The 16,490-nt window shown below is 38.5% G+C and overlaps 1 protein-coding gene and 1 long non-coding RNA gene across 4 annotated transcripts in view; one reads left to right on the plus strand and one right to left on the minus strand.

Annotated features, from left to right (window-relative positions):
- Nucleotides 1–16,490, minus strand: part of LOC147379277 (uncharacterized) — a 109,544-nt gene that overhangs the window by 42,789 nt on the left and 50,265 nt on the right. For both annotated transcript variants that reach the window (XR_015132756.1, XR_015132750.1), the window contains exons 3-4: nt 2,645–2,888; nt 235–381 (exon numbers count right to left, since the gene is read on the minus strand). This is a non-coding gene — a long non-coding RNA (uncharacterized LOC147379277). The remainder of the gene's footprint in view (nt 1–234; nt 382–2,644; nt 2,889–16,490) is intronic.
- CPA3 (carboxypeptidase A3) overlaps nt 2,882–16,490 on the plus strand; it is a 33,131-nt gene continuing 19,522 nt past the window's right edge. For both annotated transcript variants that reach the window (XM_086317188.1, XM_086317198.1), the window contains exons 1-5: nt 2,882–3,935; nt 4,033–4,108; nt 7,143–7,267; nt 15,249–15,351; nt 15,461–15,562. In XM_086317188.1, coding sequence (XP_086173314.1) covers nt 3,868–3,935; nt 4,033–4,108; nt 7,143–7,267; nt 15,249–15,351; nt 15,461–15,562 — 474 coding nt within the window. In that variant the 5' untranslated portion in view covers nt 2,882–3,867. The remainder of the gene's footprint in view (nt 3,936–4,032; nt 4,109–7,142; nt 7,268–15,248; nt 15,352–15,460; nt 15,563–16,490) is intronic.

The following is a 16,490-nucleotide window of genomic DNA, read 5'->3' on the forward strand; positions in this document are numbered from 1 at the left end:
GGCTGCAATCACCACCTGCAGTGATTTTGGAGCCCAAAAAAATAAAGTCTGACACTGTTTCCACTGTTTCCCCATCTAAATATGCCAAGACCTCTCATAAATCTTGATGTAGCAATATAAGATTGTACTGAACTATGCCTGCCAAGAAATGAAACTGGTTCTGATAAAGAGCTCCAAAATATTCTTAAAATCCATAGATTGGGGAGGAATGGGAGGTATTAAAGCATCACATACCTATGTCCTACTCCAGAAACAAGGAATTGTCAATACGCAGCAGACGTTAAGAAGTCAAAGACTGTTTATCACCAAAGTCTTAAGAAAAACCAGGATTCTTCCAACCTTTACTTAGATCCCCAAATAAAAGTGTCCTTCCTAGTTGACCTGAAAAACAGACATAGAAGCCTTTTTTCTATAGTTTTGAAATGAATCAAACAGAAAAAGTTTTTAACATAGAAAATATATCAGAATGCTAGAATTAAGAGTGACTTCTATTTTCTTCTTTCAACTTCTCTGTATTTTGATAAATTATTTTTCCATGTGTATTTATTAATTTTAGAATCCAAATAAAATTCCAAAAAGCAAAAGCATTCCAAATAATTCCAAAATAACAAAAAGCAAAGCTAAAACATAAAATATTTTTTACTTGAAGCAATACACACTAAAACAAATACAGAGATATTTTTGCCTTATTGGACATGGCCACCACTTTAACCTTCCACCTGATATATGCTGATACTCATCAGTTCTGCAGCCTGATAATGGCCAGTATGTCTGTTTATAGAACTTGACAATTGTGTTAATACTTAGAGGATGGGCTTCCCAAGTGGCAATAGTTGTAAAGAATCCACCTGCTGATGCAGGAAATGTGAGAGATGTGAGTTTGATCTCTGGGTCAAGAAAATCCCCTGGCAGAGGGCATGGCAACCCACTCCAGCATTCTTGCCTGGAGAATCCCATGGACAGAGGAGCCTGGCGGGCTACAGTCCATGTGATCACAAAGAGTCAGACATGACTGAAGTGACTTAGCAGGCATGCACTTGGAGGACACAGGCATTTTTTTGTCCCTACCATCTACCAAATCCCTTACATATATATTCATCTCATTTGACCCTCATAACCACTTGTTAGGGTCCCTTTGCATGCCCAGGAAACTAAGGTCTGGAAGGCAGCATGCTCAAGGTAAAGTAGCTAGTGTTTGGGAACCACTCTGAGGTTACATTTGTCTAACTTCAAAGTCAAGTTCTTCCTTTTCCTCTGTTTTCTTGCTAAACACATCCTTAGAATCAATGGAGCAAGAATCTGCTCTGGAATTTTCTAGTGCTGATACACTTCTCCAATATCAACAACATGAAGGCATTTGTAATCCCCTCTTCTTCTTTACCTGCAGGATCATGGCAAGGGGACCCTCCTGAGTGACAAGTCATACTGTACATCTCTCAGATGGAGAGGAATGAAGCTGTTGCTGCTGTACGTGTAACAGGAGTACCTCCCCAACAGAATTATTTTTATAATAAAAATATAAAACTATGAGAAGTTTCATTTATGATTGTCTATACATCTGTCAATGTGAAGAGGGAGTTTTAAAAGGAAATTCTAATAAGCTATCTGATCAAACAAATTCATTCACTACATTACCTTACCTATAATTGTGGGTAAAGCTGCTGCCTTCTCCAATCCATAATTAATTGAGTTGTGTTCAAGATTAAAGATCACCTGCCAGACACTTTAAAAATGACTTATAAATGACTTTCATAAACTCAACTTTCAAAAAGCACTTATTTGGCATGTATAGCATTTAGACCCTAACCAGAATAGCCAATGAACAAACATTTGAGCACCCATGTTATCTTGCCCTTTACATGTCTTCAAGTTGCTTTATGAATAGGGGTTCTCTCTGAGGATGAAGGCATAAAAAAGGGGAAAGGAGCAGGGAAGTAATTCAGCAATTTCTGTAATGTTTACTTCTTTACCAAGAGTAATCTAGCAATTTTGGTCAGGTTCACTTCATTATACTTTTGCCATCATTTATATAATCATCATTTATATAATGATGGCAAAAGTATAAAATTTAGACAGTGGGAGAAGGCAATGGCACCCCACTCCAGTACTCTTGCCTGGAAAATCCCATGGACGGAGGAGCCTGGTGGGCTTCAATCCATGGGGTCGCTAAGAGTCGGATACAACTGAGCGACTTCATTTTCACTTTTCACTTTCATGCATTGGAGAAGGAAATGGCAACCCACTCCAATGTTCTTGCCTGGAGAATCCCAGGGACAGGGGAGCCTGGTGGGCTGCGTCTATGGGGTCACACAGAGTCGGACACAACTGAAGCGACTTAGCAGCAGCAGCAAAATGTAAATATAATTATTAATGGGCCATTTAGTACACTGCAAGTTACAAGTGAATATAATTGGAATATTTTCTTTGAATCTTTAAGATCCAGATTCAATTGTCTGACTCCATCACCTGCAACGATAGTTGCTGTTCAGTTGCTAAGTTGTGTCCTACTCTTTGTGATCTCGTGGACTGTAGTGTTCCAGAATTCACTGTCCTTCATTATCTCCTGGAGTTTGCTCAGATTCATGTCCATGAAGTCACTGATGCTATCTAACTCTCTCATCCTCTGCTGCCCTCTTCTATTTACCTTCACTCTTTCCCAGCATCAAGGTCTTTTCCAATGAGTCAGTTCTTCACATCAGGTGGCCAAATTATTGGAGTTTCAGCTTCAGCATCCATCCTTCCAGTGAATATTCAAGGCTGATTTCTTTAGGACAGGCTGGTTTGATCCCCTTGCAGTCCAAGGGACCCTCAAGAGTCTTCTCCAACACAGCAATTCGAAAGCATCAATTCTTCAGCGCTCAGCGTTCTTTACAGTCCAGCTCTCATATCTGTACATTAAATAGTTCACACATTTAATATTTAATATGTCTCTATAGTGTTATATTATCCCCTAAGCAAAATGATACAATTGTTTGATTCCCTAGATTATTTTAAAAAATGTAAATATAAAAAGAAGACTATCAATTGCTTTGAAACATTAAAGTTAAGTCATAAACCTAAAAATAAATAAATAAAAATAAAATTTAGACAGTGAACATAACAACGTTTTCCAGATTACTCCTAATATTTAAGTATATTCAAAATAATTTGTAATATAAACATTTTTAATTTAACAACTTACAATGGGGCCTCAAAAGCATAGTTTTTGCCATCAAGGTTCTGTGGCCAGATACCCTAATTCCTCCAAGTTTCCAAGTGCAAATTTAAACCGATTTCTTCCATCATTTACATCAAGCACATGACAGAGCAGTATTTTAGAACAAAGAATTGGATTCAAAGGTCACCTCTGTGAACTTACTAACTCTGCTCCCTTGGGCAAAAGTGAAAGTGTGAGTCACTCAGTCGTGCCAGACTCTTTGTGACCTCGTGGACTATAGCCCGCCTGGCTCCTTTGTCCAAGGAATTCTCTAGGCAATCATCCTGGAGTGGGTAGCCATTCTCTTCTCCAGGGGATCTTTCCAACCCAGGGATCAACACCAGATCTCCTGCACTGTATGCGGGCTCTTTACCATCTGAGACACCAGCCAAGTTATTTGCTAAACAAGGAAATTTGCCTCCCATTCCGTCTGTACAATGGGAATCCTTAATTGTAAAAGGTGTACGAGGAGCACGGAATTCACCTGTCACAAAGAGGGCAATTAGTGTTAACATTGCCACCCTACTCCCCTCCCCAACTAGAAAATGGTGGGGCAAAGGGGTGGGGGCACATTCTACCCACCAGAACCCAAAGAGGAAATTAGCTGTTCATCCAGATAAGAGTTGAGACATAAAACAAGCAGAGTGTCTTTGGGCAGGCAAAGAAGAACCATGAGGTTCCTCCTGCCTGTGGGTTTGATCACCACCACCCTTGCAATTGCTCCTGTCCGCTTTGACGGGTAAATCTCACGGCCCTGTGTTCCAGACTGTGTTTGGGAAGCCAGAGAGGAAATGCTTCTTTCCAGTTCACGTGTTTCATCTTTTGTGTTCTTACAGGGACAAGGTGCTCCGTGTGAAGCTCCAGGATGAAAAACAAGCAAACATCATCAAGGACTTAGCCAAAACCAGCCAGGTAAAGCAAGGCTATCTTATCTTTTCTATTTCCTAAAACCTTCTCCTTTTGTCTTTTATTTTTAACACCCACAGAGCTACCAAAGACAAAGATTGGGGGAAATGGTGATAATTGGATAACTCAACTCACTGCTAATCCTTTCGTTGTTTCTGTTTATTTTTCTCCAAATTACCACTTCTTTTTCCCATCCAAAAACTTTGCAAACAACAGCATTTTCTAGGTGGAACTGTGAAATAGCGAGACATTCCTGACCTTTATCATGGCCTCTTCTTCAACCTTGACAGTTCCTGCCTACTCCGTTCTCCTTACTACCATCTGGATCTATACCAGTGGTCTACTTTCTGTGGCATAATCATAATTATGATTACATCAAGGTACTGCTTAACTGATAACATCAATGTACTGTTTGATAATACCAAGAAGTGTCCCTTTCTAAGAGCAGATCCATTTTGAAAGAAAACTCTTAAAGTTAGCTCTATCTTTTAAAATCCAATGGACTAAAGTAATCATTTTATCGTTTGTTCAACTGCTCCTCTGTACAAGACACACTGTTCTAGCCACCTTGTTATTCAGTCACTAAGTCGTGTCCAACTCTTTGCAACTCCATGAACTGCAGCACACTAGGTTTTCCCTGTCCTTCACTGTCTCCCAGAGTTTGCTCAAATACATCATTTCAAATTCATTAGATTTTCAATGTCTGTGTCCCAATTTAACGTGTTTAAAACAGAAGAATTGAAGTTCAAAGACAGTAAATTAAACGACCAAGATGACATGTCAAATTTAAACCCAGAATGGAATCCAAGATCTGTCTAGTCAGACACTCCTTTATTTCCACATCAAATCAATCTGCCTATACTAATTCCCAGATCTTTCTCAAATCCATACTTTCTTCTTCATCCCCCTGTCACTGCCAAATTCACGTCTGCTCTATCTTTTTCAGGGACAACTTCAATAGACAATTACAATTTCTCTTATGTTCAGGGTTCTAGTCTTGCCTCCCATGAAGTCAAGTCCATACTGCAACCTGATTGCTCTAAAATTGGACACCTACATTCCTTTGTTTGAAGGTTTTCAGTGAGAGGTGGCCTAGTATGGAAAGAGCATGGTCTTCAGAGGTTCAAATCCTAGTTTTACACTAGCTCTGTGTCCTTAGGCAAGTTACTTAACCTCTCTGGGCTTCAATTTCCTCCTCTGTGAAGTGGGGACATAATAATCATACCTACTTCCTAAAGTTATTATAAAGACTAAATGAGCTAATATTGGGGTAATGCTCAGCGCCTGGTCATAATAAGTACTGTAGAAGCATCTTCTATTGATATCGATGTGGTATTCCAAGAACTTCATAATCTCCAACCTCTGTACTCCACCCTCTTTCTTACCCTTCAAGCACTATTAATACCACTCACTTACCCACATTGGCCCTATACACCTTTTCTCGGGAGGAATGTATTTTCCTCTTTACTTGGCTAAATGCCACTTATTCTTCAAGATCCAGCTCAGGCAGTATCTCCTGGAGAAAGTCCCTCTCTGTTCATCAACTCTCATGACCCAGATGGGTTGCTTCTTGTGCTCCTAGAAACAACCTTGTGCTTGCCCCTGGCATGGGTAAGCATGTTGGAAATGCATAGATGGCTCTGTCTTCCACATTAAGCTCCTTGCTTCTCTTTTATTAACCGCCACAGCCCTGGCATCCAGCTCTGCACCTGATGCTTATTTAGTTCATGCAAGTCCACTGAGCCCTAAACTCTTGCCCTGTGCTTCCCTGGTGGCTCAGTTGTAAAGAATCCACCTGCCAATGCAGGAGACTCATTTTTGATTCCTGGGTCAGGAAGATCCCCTGGAGAAGGGCATGGCAACCCACTTCCGTATTCTTGCCTGGAGAATCCCTTGGACAGAGGAGCCTGGCAGCCTAGAGTCCATGGGGTTGCAAAAGAGTTGGACGTGACTTCGCAACTAAACAACAACAACAAATTCATGCACCACATAACCCTGTTAGGATAGAGAAATTGCTATTGTGATGGCCTAACTCGCCTTTAAATCATTCTTATACCTCACAGATGTCTACTTTATACTGTAGCCTTTTGATCAAAACAAACCAACAAATATTGGTTGGTTCCCAGCAGCCTTTTACTGGAACAGGACTGACCTAGAAGTAGAGTGGGATTCATCTACAGAACAGCCAGGCAGACTCAGCTATGCCCACAAGCTTGGCACGATGGGTGGAAAGTGAGCATTTTCTCCACATTTCCAAGGCTGGGAACTGATAACGTCATTTGGTTTCACAATTGAGTATGATTTTCAAGAATAAGAACTGGGAACTTCTAAAATGATTTTACTCTGAATTCTGTTCACCAAATTTCTGAAATTCTCAGCTAGCAGAAAATAAAGAGCAGGGAACCAGCAGTTGCTAAATATTGTATGGCCCAGTTGTCATAGCTGTCTCATAACCTCCACAAGACTCCCAATGGAGGGCTGTTAGCTCCATTTCTTAGGAGGAGGACTGAAACTCAAAGAGTTTTAGTAATCTGCCCAAGGACATACTGCTGGGAAAATGACAGGGCTAGAGAATATGTCTTCACTGGACACAATCTTTCCAGGAATTCCAGAGTTTACAGGGACATCTGGTTCTGAGGGAGGCCTGACTCAAGAGCAGGGGCAGGGGAGGAAGAAGCCACATATGAATCCATATTCCCAACCAGAGGCAGATGCTGTGGCTAAATCAGTTATGAAACAACTCCAACTGGTGGTAGAAGAAAACAGATTAACCAAAAGCTGATCATTCTTTTTGCATTTGAATATATTATGTCCAAAAAAATATGATCATTACAATAGCTTTTTTCCCACTGCCTAATAGTCAACAGTTTTTAAATATATTTGCAAAAATCTCATAGGTTTATTAAGAGAAGAGCTCATACTTCAGACACGTTGAACCCTAAATTCCTTTCATTGCATATGACACGTGGTCATTTATTAATAAATATGTGTTGCTTGAGCAAATAAACAACTGTGACTAACACTGAACTCATCTGCACAGCTTGACTTCTGGTACCCAGACGCCACCCACCATGTAGCTGCTAACATGACGGTGGATTTCCAAATCAGTGCAAAGGAATCCCAGTTTGTTGAGTCTGCATTGGATCAAAATCAAATGCACTATGAGTAAGTCCTATGAAAATATTCAAATGTGTTAGATACTCAAAGTCTGCTGCTGCTGCTGCTAAGTCGCTTCAGTCATGTCTGACTCTGTGAGACCCCACAGACAGCAGCCCACCAGGCTTCCCCGTCCCTGGGATTCTCCTGGCAAGAACACTGGAGTGGGTTGCCATTTCCTTCTCCAATGCATGAAAGTGAAAAGTGAAAGTGAAGTCGCTCAGTCATGTCCGACTCCTAGCGACCCCATGGACTGCAGCCTACCAGGCTCCTCTGTCCATGGGATTTTCCAGGCAAGAGTACTGGAGTGGGGTGACATTGCCTTCTCCGACTCAAAGTCTGAGGAGTCTTGAAATTGAAAGGAGAGTATAATTTTATATTGGGGCCCCTCAAAATGAATGCTCTATCTAAGAAATAACACTTACTGTTGCCTCCAAACAGAGTATGGAGGCCTGCTTATAAAAATGATGAGCTCAAACCAGGTACTCAAGTTCTATCTTATGTTTATTATGATCTGCAAGAATGACAGTTATGGTATCCGCCATCCCTAAAACTCAACCCCTGGTGAGGACAAAGAGCATGTGAGCAGGCATGGATGGTCTGGTCACACTCATTACTCCTGACAGGTAATCAGCCCGGAACTCAGCACTACTGATGACTACCAGCATTGCATTTTTTTTTTCATTATTTAAACTTTTTATTTTATACTGGAATATAGCCAAGTAACAATGTTGTGATAGTTTCAGGTACACAGCAAAGCAACCCAGCCATATATATATATGTATCCATTCTCCCCCAAACTCCCCTCCTATCCAGGCTGCCACATGACATTGAACAGAGTTCCTTGTGCCCGCACCAGATTCTTATATTCAAATTCTCCTGATACATAAAAAGAGACCCAAAGTACATTGTTTACCTTTGAGTCAGAGATGTTGGAATATAAAATTTATAATAAATAATTCTTTATGAAAGAAATTCTTCCTCAGAGAAAGCAAAACAACACAGTAAAATAAGTCTTAAATCTAAGAGGAGAGAATTCTCAAATGGCCTAAGATGCAGAAATGAGTCACTGTGGTCCCATAGAGAAATAAGAGGAAATTAGAAATTATCTAGCACTAGCCATGGGTCATGCACACACAGTCTGGGCCCTAGGGCAACAAATAAGAAGGGAGCTCAGAGATGAATATCACAAATCAACATATACTAGAGAAAATAAAGTGTGTTTTTATACTTTAAAATATTTAGCAGTTTGATGTACTGAGCGGTCCTGTTTGAACTCCCCCAGCCCTTGTCATTCCAGCAGCACCCTTTACAGGAACCCCATCACTCAAAATTGCTACACCTTAGTTCTTTCTTTTTGATTTAATATTTCATGCCTCTGCTACCTAACAGTGCCGTTAGCTCAAAAAACCTTCTACTTCTGGTTCAAAGATCCTACAGTGTCATATCAGAGAGAGGGATTTATTGCTGCTTATCATGACTTGATTGTATTTATTAAACTGCTACAATATCCCTAACAAATTTAAATACTATTAAAGGAAATACATACATAGACAAGTAAACAAAAAACATTCTTGCCTATGGCTTAGAGTCACAGGTTATTATGTGTGATTATTGTTGGTCACTATCTTTGTTTTTGCCATTGTTTCAAGAAGGTTGTGAAACAAACGTGTAAGTGCATGTATGGTGAGAATATATTCAAAAGTAAGTTATTCCTTGGGGTTTAATCACTGTCATATCTGACTCTTTTGCAACTCCATGGACTATAGCTTGCCAGGCTCCGCTGTCCATGGGATTTTTCAGGCAAGAATACTGGAGTGGGCTGCCATTTCCTTTTCCAGGGGATCTTTCGGACCCAGGGATTGAACCCATGTCTCCTTCATTGGCAGGAGGATTCTTTCCCACTGAACCACCAGGGAAGTTAATATATTGGGAGAACATATTCAAAATTATTAATCTAAACATTTTTAATTAATACATTGATAAGTTTTTCTATAATTTTATAAACTGTACCATTAAAATTAGAAGCAGACACTTTATAAACATAAGATCACAGAAATTAGTAGGACATTACGGACTCTGGGCTTATGCTGAGGCTGATATGCTGTCTTGAATATTTCTAAAAGAAATCACCCCTCTACACTATATACTTCCTGGTGACCATCTCGTGAATCACTTGAAAGCCAGACTTCTAAAATATGTGCCTCGATTTATACAATTTTCACTTTACTTCATTAATACAAACCTGACCCAGATTCCTTATGATCAACTAATTCTTACAAAGTATCTAGCCCAAGCTAAAATAAATTTTAGCTAACTACATTTTCCTCAATATCCTGATACTGTAGACAAGAAGCTGACTGCTTGACACTGAGTGTGGTTAGTAGAATAGATCACTGTGACAGGAGACGCCAAGGCAGGAGGCTGCCAGCCATCCATTTTATCAGCCCTTATTCCTCTTTGGCCTTCTCCAAGCTTGGAACAAGTCTGACTCAAACAGAGGTCTAAATCCAGATCCTCATAAACAGTGTGCTTTTCGTTTTGTCATATGCCAAGTACTTTCTTTCTATTTACATCAAGAAGCAAAGTGTTAAACTACCTATAAAAATTAGTTTTATCTAATTAGGATATGATTTCTAGAAATTGGTCCAAATTAGCCACAGTTGTGGGAAAGCCACATAATCAGATAGTTACCTTCCTCGGAAATATAAATATGTAAAGTGATCTGTGCAGACAAGAACTATTTAAAATCTTGTCTCCAAGTACTAATTATATAGATAATTTTATTTGCATATTAATTACATGTGTTACTTGGTGTCAGTCAGTAACAGAAGTGGGTTCTAAGCACAGAAACATCTGGTTGGGCCAGACACCAGTTTGAATAAAACCACATTAAGAGGCTGGTTTGACACAATGATTTACTTAGACACCCCTCATTAGACAGTGCATAGAAACCACTATTTAGTTTAAAGCATCTGTGTGATATATTTTTTTTAATTTCCAGAAAATTAAATTACCAAGACAGATTTTACCTTAGAGTAGCACGTTTGCTCCCTTTCCCACAGAAAAAGAGCAACAGGATAACTAGAGACTGTCAGCAGCAGCACACACATCAGCGGTGGCACCCTTTCCCTCCTGCTAAATAAAAATTAGTGCCTTAAAGTTTATTATCTAACATAGAAATATGCCTCCAATGTTGGGGGAAATCCATGTCCATAAGTGCCGAGTAGAATACAAGGTAATTCAACTAGGGAGTTCCTGGAGAGAATTGAGATCATGCAGAAACCTGGAATCATGCTTTTTGAGTAGACCCGCTGTCTATGGGGTCCCACAGAGTCGGACATGACTGAAGAGACTTAGCAGCAGCAGCAGCACCCTGCAGGAATGTGGGTATCAGGGAGAGGTAGTCCAAACCAATTTATCAGGCAGCATAACATGACTCTGCCTCCCTAAAACATCCTTCCCCACTGCACTTACACACACACACACAAACACACATACGCACACTCCAAAACTCATGGTAACACATACACTGGCCCACAGTTCTCTATTCCTTTTTTTTTTTTTAATTGAAGTACTTTGAGTACAATATTAGTTTCAGGTGTATAGCACAGTGTTTCCGTATTTTCATAGATTACACTCCTTTAAAATTTATACCAATGGTTGGTTCATGTTGTGGTTTCACAGAAAACAAAATTCTGTAAAGCAATTATCCTTCAATTAAAAAATAAATTTTTAAAAACTTATTACAAAATAATGGTTATAATTCCATTTTATACAGTATATTCTTATCTGTTCTTATAAAAGCAGTTTGTATCTCTTAATTCCATACCCCTATCTTTTCCCTCTCCCCACTACTTTGCTTTCTAAATCTGTGAATCTCTTTCTATTTTGTGATGTACATGTTCATTAGTTTTATTTTTTTAGATTCCATAAATAAGTGATATCATACAGTATTTGTCTTTTTCTGTTTGACTTATTTCACGAAGCATATTATTATCTAGATCCATCCACTTTGCTGCAAAAAGATAATCTCATTCTTTTTATGGCTGAGTAATACTCTAATTATATGTATACCACATGTTCTTTATCCATTTGTCTATTGATGAACACTTGGTTTGCTTCTATATCCTGGGTGTATCTTTTCAAATTAGTGTTTTGTTTTGTTTTGTTTTGTTTCTGGATATACACCCAGGAGCGGAATTGCTGAATCACATGGTAGTTCTAGTTTCAGTTTTGGGGGGAAGCTCCATACTGTTTTCCATAGTGTCTGTACCAATTTGCATTGCTACCAACAGTGGGAATGGACTCTCTGGACTCTCTATTATGTTCCATTGATCTATGTGTCTTTTTTGGTACCAGTACTCTACTGTTTTGATGACCTAGCTTAGTAGTATAGTCTGAAGTCAGAAAGAGTGATATCTCCAGCTAACCAAATCCAACAATATATAAAAAGGGTCGTACATCATGATTAAATGGGATTTATTCAGGGTTGCAAAGATGGTTCAATATTTGCAAATTACTCAATGTGATATACCACATTGACAAAAGGAAAGATAAAAAATCACTTGATCATCTTAATAGAGATGACTAGGTACCTGTGGTCACCTAATCTATGACAAAGGAGACAAGAATATACAGTGGAGAAAAGACAGTTTCCTCAGTACGTGGGGCTACAAAAACTGAACTGCTACATGTGAAAGAATGAAATTAAAACATTGCCTAGTACCATACACAAAAAGTAACTCAAAATGGATCAAAAACCTAAATGTAAGGCCAGACACTCTAAAACTTTTAGAGGAAAACATAGAACATTCTTTGACATAAATTGCAGCAAAATCTTTTTTGACTCACTTCCTAAAATAATGAAAATAAAAACAAAAGTAAATAAATGAGATCTAATACAACTTAAAAGCTTTTGCACAGCAAAGGAAACCATAAACAAAACAAAAAAACAACCCTCAGAATGGGAGAAAATATTTGCAAACAAAGCAACCAGCAAGGAATTAATCTTCAAAATATACACATAGCTCATCCAGCTCAATATCAAAAAAACAAATAACCCAGTCCAAAAAATGGGCAGAAGATCTAAACAGACATTTCCCCGAAGAAGACATACAAATGGCCAAAAAGCACATGAAAAGATGCTCAACATCACTAATTATTAGAGAAATGCAGTCAAAACTACAATGAGGTATCACCTCACACTGGTCAGAATGGCCAGCATCAAAAAATCTACAAACAATAAATGCTGGAGAGGGTGTGGAGAAAAGGTACCCTCTGACGCTATTGGTGGGAAAGTAAACTGGTACAGACACTATGGAAAATATTCATGGAGGTTCCCTAAAAAACTAAAAATAGAGCTACCATATGACCCAGTAATCCCACTCATGGGCATATACCCAGAGAAAACCATAATTCGAAAAGATATATGCACCTCAAGACTCATTGCAGCACTGTTTACAAAAACGAGGACTTGGGGAAGTAACCTAAATGTCCATCAACAGAGGAACAGATTAAGAAAAAGTGATACATCTATACAATGGAATACTATTCAACCTTAAAAAAGAACAAAATAATGCCATTTGTAGCAACATGGATCTACAGATCATTATACTGAGTGAAGTCAGACACAGAAAGATGAGTATCATATGATATCTCATGCATGCAGAATCTAAGAGAAAGGGTACAAATGAATATATTTACAAAACATGAGTCACAGATATACAAAACAAACTTATGGTTACCAGGGGATAAGGGGCAGGAGGGATAAACTGGGAGACTGGGATTGCCATATACACACTACTGTATATAAAGTAGGTAACTAACAAGAACCTGCTGCATAATGCAGGGAACTCTACTAAGGACTCATAATGGCCTAATTGGGAAAAGAATCTTTAAAAAACAGTGGGCATATGTATTAATATATGTATAACTGATTCACTCTGCTGTATTCCTGAAATTAACACAACATTGCAAATCAACTATACTCCAATAAAAAAAAATTTTTAATTAAATTGGAAGGAGACAGGTAAAATTATCACTATTTGCAGAAGATAAGATACTTTACATAGATAATCCTAAAGTCTCTATCTAAAAACTATTAGAATAAATGAACGCAGCAGTTGCAGGATACAAGATTAATAAGCATTATCTGTTGCTTTTCTATATGCTAACATGAACTATCAGAAAGAGTAAAAAAAAAAAAATTCTGCTTTAAATTGTATCAAAAAGAATAAAATACCTGAGAATAAACTTAACCAAGGTTGTGAAAGACCTATACTCTGAAAACCATAAAATACTGATGAAGGAAACTACAGATCCCATGCCCTTGGATTGGAAAAACTAATATTATTAAGATGCCCATACTACTCAGAGCAATCTACAGATTTAATGCAATCCCTATTAAAATACCCAGGATGTTTTTCACAGAACTAAAACAAATAATCCTAAAATTTTTATGCACCCACAAAAAAAAAAAAATACACACACACAAATTGCCAAAGCAATCTCCATTCCTACTAAAAGCAGCAGATGGAAGGAGCCATGAAATTGTTAAAATAAGATTCGTTTTGCCTCTGCTCTGAACTAACCTGCTCCCTGATCTTGAGACTCAGGCTTTGTGGAGAGCTGATCAACTGAGCAAACTTCGTAGAAGCCTCAGTAGACTAAGAAGAGTTTAGATCTGACAGCAATACCCTGGGCTTTCCCTCCTTGTGATGGATAACTGTTGTATAATGGTTCACAGCTAGAGTATTGAAGTCAGACATTTCTAGGCTCAATTTCAACTTCTGTATTTTAGTTATATCAATGTTGGAAATCTACCTAACATCTATGAAATGGGAGTTATAATGGTACCAGATTAATAGTGTTGATGTAAAGATTAAGTGATAAAATGTAAATATCATGCTGAACAGAATGTCTGGCGCATAAGAAAGACTCAATAAACACTGGCCATTTACATCATTAAATCCTCAGGGGTGATTATCCTTTCACCTATATTTAGGAATATTTTTTAACAAATTAAGTAAATCTTGGAGTGCTAAAATAATATTTAAGAGAAAGTATTTTGGTTTCATCTACTTAAACCTGGCTGCTGGTTAGTGGAAGGCCTCAGGAAAATAACATCTGGACATGGATCTTAATTTCCAGCCTTAGGCTTAATTTCTAGTTCCCATCAGCAGCAATCTGGCACCATTCTGATGTCCTCATGCAGCTGCATATGTGGGAAGGTCGTATTTCAGCTCACACGATTTTCTTTTGCCGCTGTTATCACAAGAGCTAAATTGATATGTGTAAGTCTAAAAATATTCTTAGATACGAGCTTCCTGTGACTAATTAATACTGCCATATGTTACCAATCAACCTCTGAGACCATAAAAAATCTCTCTTTTGCCTGGTTCCTCTGCTTTTAATGCAGGTAGAGCAAAAGCCACAAGCCCTCTTTAGAGTTTAAGACAATTAAATATGGCTGCAGGGACAACCCAAAATATAATCTCCAAACTTCTCAGACTTCATGTGAGTTTTAGTGTACAACAGGCGCCCCTTGATTCCAAATGTGTTGTCAAATTTTTCTTTCTCAAAAATCCCAGATTCATTCTAAGTCAAAAGCCAAGCATACAGTGAGTTAACTATAATAGGCATAATAAAGTGCTTGTCAGTGATGTTAATGGGAATCAATATTCATGAGCAGTACATGGTCTCATGTCCTAAATAAACTCTAATTAGGAGTATACCTCACTTCTGTTCTTCCTCTAAACTCAGATCAGTCAATCAGCAAGAACAGCACAGCTCTAGATAAATGGGAAGACAGGAAGCCAGACACATGACATCATGACATATCTAAAAGACACGGTTAGAGAATCATGAAGAAACAGTATAAACTTGATTAAAGACAGAGATGAAGGAAGAGAAGATTTCTGCAAATGAAAGATAACTGTTTTTCTTTCCCCTGTAAGCGTGTATTTTATCATTTCCCCCTGTCAAACAGAATCTTGATTCACGATGTACAAGAAGAGGTTGAAAAACAGTTTGATGTTAAAGAAGATAACCCAGGCAGGCACAGCTATGCAAAATATAATAACTGGAACAAGGTATCGTATAAAATGCCTGTACTTCCAAAGAGAAAAATGTCACCCTCAACATTTGTTGTCACTTAGTTGTCTTTTATTCTAATCTCTCAAAATTGATTTTGTTCCTAAGATTGTTGCTTGGACTGAAAAAATGGTGCATAAGCATCCTAAAATGGTCTCTCGTATCAAAATTGGAACTACTGTTGAAGATAATCCACTGTATGTTCTCAAGGTAAAAGTAATTCAAGAACTACTGATTCTTACTATTGTCCAAAAATAGGAATCTAAGAGTTACTTTGTGGCACAACTAGCTAGTTTTTATTTATTTGTTGTTTATTTTTGGCTGTGCTGGGTCTTCATTGCTGCTCTGGCTTTTTCTCCAGTTGGGGTGAGCAGGGGCCACTTTTGCGGGTTTTTCATTGCAGAGGCTTCCCTTATTGTGGAGCACAGGCTGTAGGGCACACAGGCTTCAGTAGCTGGGGCTCCTGGGCTCTAGAGCATAGGCTCAATAGTTGTGGCACAGGGGCTTCGTTGCTCCTTGGCACGTGGGATCTTCCTAGACCGGGGATCAAACCCATGTCTCCTACACTGGCTGGCAGATTCTTATCTACTATGCCACCAGGGATGGCCCTAGCTAATTTTTAGACAATAAAAAGTCTTATTTCTTTGAAGAACATGTAAGCTTTAGACAACCATTCAAGAATAGAAGTGACAAATGGTTTTAGGTGGGACCAAGGAAGTCTATGAATAAACCACTTGACAGACACAGAGGACAAAACCAGACAAGTTTCTTATCCTGTATCTTTATTACAAGAGCATATGATGTCCTGGTGTATAAAACAGTTTTTCATCCATTAAAATTCAGGGAAATGGACAACTAAATGTCAAGCAGAAAAGAAATTTAAGAATCATATAATTGTAGGAGTCCAGTACAGTAAGTGAGGCATTTTAACTGTGTTGATAGGGATTTCTGTCTATGACTGAGTTGACAACTGCCATTCAGCTGCTGCTGGATTTCTGTACATCTGAAGACATTGCTCCCTAAAGCATTCTCTCAATAACTGAGAAGCCCTTCCCTACTCTGAATTCCCATCCATTCATGCTCTCCAACCACTCAAAACAAATATAAATTCTCCAAATGACAGCCCTTCAAATATCCA

Source organism: Bos grunniens, chromosome 1 (genome assembly GCF_055505025.1).
Source record: "Bos grunniens cultivar Pamir isolate PY7600 chromosome 1, Bosgru_T2T1.0, whole genome shotgun sequence".
NCBI classification, from domain to species: Eukaryota; Metazoa; Chordata; class Mammalia; order Artiodactyla; family Bovidae; genus Bos; species Bos grunniens.